The sequence below is a fragment of the Triticum dicoccoides genome, chromosome 6A (genome assembly GCF_002162155.2).
Source record: "Triticum dicoccoides isolate Atlit2015 ecotype Zavitan chromosome 6A, WEW_v2.0, whole genome shotgun sequence".
Classification (NCBI taxonomy): domain Eukaryota; kingdom Viridiplantae; phylum Streptophyta; class Magnoliopsida; order Poales; family Poaceae; genus Triticum; species Triticum dicoccoides.
The window spans coordinates 227,116,959-227,122,600 of NC_041390.1; the positions used below are offsets into that span (position 1 = coordinate 227,116,959).

A 5,642-nucleotide genomic window follows, 5' to 3' on the forward strand; every position below is an offset into this window, starting at 1 on the left:
ACCGGCGAAAAATGAGCTTCTGAGGGCGTGAGTGGGTTGTTTTTTAGACGTCAGCGCCGAAAAAATGGCCTCAGGGGGCCTGTTGGGGGCGCGGCTGGAGATGCTCTAAGTATACCGATATTTGATTTTGGAAACGATATTTAATTTTGGAAATAGTTAGCATTAATGTCTCACTACCACATGAAATTACATGGGACTACAATAATACACGAACACTACCTTTTGCTTTCCAAATCTGAATTTTTTTTCGGACACACGAAGTTATTGCCATATTCTCGAAATAGGCTTCTTCCGAATGAAGCAGAGAGAGGAGTACCTACAAAGTGCTGCGAGTTTGATTACTGAACACACAGAATACATCACTAACCTCCAGGTTCAACTTACATGCTATTTTACAAAGGGCTGTAACATACCCGAGTAACAACATATACATGATCCCGTACACATTAGACTCACCCCAGTACGGCGAACTCCAGGATAGCATTGCGGACTATCTACACAACATCTATTTTACAACATCTATTTTTCAGAGGGCTGCAACATACCAGAGTAACCACATATACAGCCCATACACAAAAGACTCGCTCTCGGCACGGCAAGCTCTAGGATAGCATTACGAACTATCTACACAACATCTAGCATGGCGCTCTCCACCACTTACCACTGATAACTACCTATTCAAGACGTGCTGACTTGCTCACCTCCAAACTCACCGTGGCACGGCGACGGTGATTTGGATAGACACGATCTCTTAAGCTTGTTCGCTTCTGTCTTGAGCCTTGAGATCTCCATAGCATTGTTCATCTTCTGTGTGATGGTAGACCGCATGACGTTGCGCATGAGATAGGCATGTAGATCGTGATGATGGACAGCCATAGCCAGCGACCGAACTTGCGTGCCAAGTTCTTGGTCCTTGGTTTCTTTGTGAGCAATCTTCTCCTCCAGCTTTATCATGGAATCCTGTGGTTCAACGCAACTATTTTTTGCGTGGAGTAAAGTTTCCACGCGTGATCTCAGGTCCTTGACATCAAAACCATCTGCCTCAAGCAAAGCAAGGCCCGTCATCTTCTGCTCGAGTAGTCTACTATCGTCCAGAGCATTCAGCCTGTTTATGCTTTCTGCTAAAATAGCAAAAGAGAGCATCAAACCTAATGCCAGTCCTTCACAGATCTCTTGACCATGCTGCTCGAACTGATGGAAATTTGGTCGCTGTGGTGCTTTCCTGAATATTTCCAGTCCCTCAAGGTGTGCCCACATTGGGGAGGTCTTCACAAATGGAAGATGCTGGCATGCCAAAGCTTCTGAAACCCGGCCATTCGTGTCCATGATACTCTCATGCACAGCTGCTGATTCCGACAACAAGGGACAGCAAGAATCATGTGCTTCACCTGTGTAGCCCTCTTGCTCAAGATCATTTCTTCCATTACCTGCTTCTGAACCTGGAAATGGAAGTATCATGGTACAAGTGCTAGTGATAACATAGTGAAAGTGCCTTGGACTTTGCTGTAATCAGTGCGCATTGCTAACTGTTAGGAATCAGAAAGCATACCTCCGGTGTCCTTTCGTGATGTCGGGTCAATACAACTCAGTTCATCCATTTCTGGAAGTGTTTCACACCCAGCAGTCACATCATTAGGCAGTTCTGCCACTGCAAGAAATTTGCTAGTTAGTATTTGCAGTGTATGTTGTACCAATATACGTTAAATAGTCTGAAACTTACTGTCTTCCTCAGTAGCTTTAGCAGGAGCAGTTATCCCTTTCATTGGCTGTATCTAGTATTTACAAATGTAAAGGAAAATAAGAACAAATGATATTTCGAAATTCGAATGGTGTTAGGACTGGTAGATAATTAAGGGGGTGTGTTAAAAGTAACAACTCACAGTTTCAGGGTTCTCCCCTAGAACCACTGTTGTTTGAGAAGAAACACCTTTCTCCATTTGCCTGGACAGTTCAGTCCCAGTTCCAACAGTTGATTGCTTATCCTGACCGCTTAATACATTTTTTGACCCTTCAATGATGCGAAAATCTGAGCCAAGTGATCGCGTTCCTAATAGTGGGCCCTGTGGGACAGGTCTTGGTTCACCAAAACCTTCAAACAGAGAAGCCTGAATCTGTCGATTTTGTGCCATAGAGGGTACGATAATCATCTGAGAAGATGATTGTTCAAGATGACAGCCTGGAGCAAGTGTAGATGAACTCAGAGAGCCAAATGCCACCATTTGTGGCAGTGAAGTAAGGGACAACCCAGATCTCAATGCCACTGCTGCATTTCCTTGCTTATGAATAATTTCATTGTTTTCCTTACGAATGGACAAAACAGGAGAAATTTGTTCTGATGTCACATCTTCATCCTTCAACTTTTTGTCACGACGAGAACCAGGTTTATTACTTACTTTATCCGAGTCATCATAGAAGGCGGGAATTGGCCTTTTTCGAGAAGTTAATCGAGGACCATTACAAGGTTTCTGGAATGGATGCATCTCATGGACATAAGTTTGGAGCGAAGGCTAGCACACAGGGAAAAATAACACATATCAGTACAATATACCATAATCTACAGTCTTCAAGTGCAGATTTGAGGTAACATTGAACAACATCATTGTTTGTTTGGAACCTAGAGCAGGGATAATATTCCAAGTACGAATAAATTAACATGCATATTCCAAATTCATTTGTAGCTGCTTCTTGTTTCAAGTGCAGATATGTTTGCCTAAACATACAAGATGCAGATATGGCTATCGTAACAGGACTATTTCTAATTGTCTATCAATTAACTAGGCTTAACGGATTAAAGAACCAACAGATGGAAAGTGTTATTAGCCCTGATCCAAACGGTGCAAAATTAAGGTGGGATAAATGATTTGCAGAAGCAAAAAAGGTGGGCTAAGTGAATAACATGTTGCAATAATAGTGATAAAAGGAGCCAAAGAAAGGCAATATTGACAAATTTCTTTGAAATCTGAATGACAAAAACTAAGTATAATATAGTTGTTGAAGTCAACTATAGTTTGTTTGAGCCCACCTGCTCCTTCATAGAATACACACTTAAAAAAATGCTATGAAATACATGCAATGACAGAACTAAATAGCATTATATTTTCTATCAAGGAAAAAAACACTAGAAAAGAAAGACAGAAGACAAAATACGGAATATGCACTATGTGTACCTTTTTCAAGCAGCGTACCCATTTTTTACCATCCCAGTCAAACCGTGGCCGTAGCTGCGTACTTTCCACCGTCAGAACATCCACAGGTTCCACGTCATCCATGTCTGTCTTGGGATTCTTCAAGTTCACTACATACTTCTTGTTGATTTCAGAACCTAAAACCTTCACAATAATAGCAGGCCGCCAGCCACCTTCATGAAGGACCTCAACATGAGATGCAGGAGAAAATCTGTACCTAGAATCCATATTGGTGATGTCGCGTGATGGCCGGATATATTGTGAATCTAGAATCTCAGTGGCCGATTCATCATCCTTCCCAATATGCATGTACTGTACTAGAAAATGTGTAGCACCAATCACTTTAAGAACAGTAGCTGGATTCCAGGATCCACTAAAGTTTCTTGCAAAATGACTCACTTCAACTTGATTCCCCTCACTGAACAAAGGACTTCCCTTGCCCTGTACACAACGAGAGTACTAAACACTTCATTTCCTTCCTTATCATTATCAAGAAAACAATACCTTCTTTAACAGACGTTGAAAGAGAAAGTCAGCTTTTCTCCACACTTTAATGTCAGTTACCATGAAAGTTCTCCACACATATGCGCATTTCAAATGCCAATTTCGAGGACCATGATATTTCAAATATCTCAGTAAGACGTATTCTAGGGATTCATCCTAGAGCCAATTCTAAAATTCAGTTTATAAGCTCGCAGACGCCGCCGCACCAACTGGAATATAAATTCAATACGAGTGCATCTATTCTGAAAACCCTCAATTTTTTAAATTGCACTGCATGTACGGAAAATCAATATTGAGGCACTGACGTTTTTGGCCCTTAAAGTTCTTAAATTTGCATCAACTATTCTGACAAGTCTGGGTAGTGTAAGCATAAGCCATTTTAAGTGAGCCTAATATAATAGTAATGTAGATGTACTCCAGTTTGCTAGACTGCATTAATTGTGACCATGATCATGGATCAGTATGCGAATGCGACCAAGATCAAGTCTTCTCACCTGGATATTGATGCTATGGAATGGCCTTGTCCGAATAAAATAGCATAGTCCAAAATGAAGACAAATATCAACTCAAAATAAAATAAAAATAAAACAAATAAATGAAAATATATACTCGCTTTAAGTCTCTTATTTCGGTGACAAATTTAAGTCTGTACAGTTCACAATGCAAGTCGCCAAGTTGCTTTATTTATTTGCACGTAACTTTAGTTTTAATTTTTTAGAAAATAGTTAACCCATTCAAGAGAGTTTAGATAATTTAAAGGATGATTATTCATGTTTTAGATTTGATAAACAAAGTGTTGCATGCAACAATCCATTAGGGGGTAACCACAAAAGCAAAGAAAACAATGCATTCGGATTTGAGGACAGAAGCGCAGTGAATATACTCCCAGCACCTGAAAATACTAAAGTGAAATGTTTCTATCCATAATCAACAATCTTAATCCAACAGATGGACGCAAAGATTGTATAGCAGAGGTCAGAGCCTCAGAGGGAGACTCATCCAGCCCACCACTTACCACCTCTGCAGCCGGGACCCACCGCCCACACTGGAACACGCGGTGCGGCCGCAGATCCGTCTCCTCGAACTGCAGCGTCTCCCGCAACGTGGGGAACGTGACCCTGTACGCCCTCCGCCGGCGATCTCCCGTCACCGTTGGCGGGACAACGGCGGCGACTACGCCGGCCCACCACCCGTCGCTGTGGAACGCCTCCACCATCTCGTGAATCACGAACTCCCTTTCCTCGGGCGGCGGCCGCGGCCGCACGTTGGCGGCGGCTGCGGTCTCCCTGAGCGGCTCAGCCTCCTCGCCCAGGAGCGTGGAATAGGACACCGTGTAGCGCCCGTGGCCGCCGTCTGAGAGCAGGTGACTGGCGACGGTGGCCTCGTAGAAGGAGCCGGCGAAACCGGGGTCGTCTCTGCGCACCTCCACCGCCGCGCCGATCGGCATCATGAACGCCTCGTCCTCCGACGACTCGGAGGGATTCGGAGGGCGCCTCTTGGGACGGCCGCGCCCCATGGGAGCTAGCGAGCTGCTTTGGAGCTCGTGGGTTCTTGGGAGTGTGCGACGGTCTGAGGGAGGGAGAAGGCTGGCGGAGGCGACGATGGGGGAGGGTGCCTTTTGTGCTGGGTGGTGAGAGCAACTCGACTTCCGAGGTGTGGTGTGGGGATGGAACAGTTGGTGCGACTGACGCGTGGCTACTCTGGCGGGGCGACGGAAGTACTACTCGACTAGTCGGGAGAGCCAGGTATGTGGTTAAGGCCAACTCCACCGCGTGAACTTATCCTGTTTGACCCGTTCGTTTGAGGTAAAATGAACAATAGAGGCGGCCCAACGCGCGACGGCCCGGATCCATTTTGTTTGTTCGTGTCCGAGCCGACCCATTTCGAGCGCAAACTTGCGCCGGGTTTAGGTCGCGACGGACACCAAATGGACGCGCGCCTCGTCCGCGTCAG

At 44.7% G+C, this 5,642-nt stretch overlaps 1 protein-coding gene across 1 annotated transcript; it reads right to left on the minus strand.

Annotated features, from left to right (window-relative positions):
• Window positions 1–342: 342 nt before the first annotated feature.
• Window positions 343–5,361, minus strand: LOC119316673 (DUF724 domain-containing protein 3-like). Its single transcript, XM_037591035.1, has 6 exons — window positions 4,705–5,361; window positions 3,168–3,626; window positions 1,881–2,507; window positions 1,721–1,772; window positions 1,550–1,648; window positions 343–1,439 (listed from the first exon to the last, which is right to left on the minus strand). Exons 1-6 carry the CDS (start codon window positions 5,203–5,205, stop codon window positions 679–681), a joined length of 2,499 nt encoding a protein of 832 aa, XP_037446932.1. The 5' UTR covers window positions 5,206–5,361; the 3' UTR covers window positions 343–678.
• Window positions 5,362–5,642: the final 281 nt, after the last annotated feature.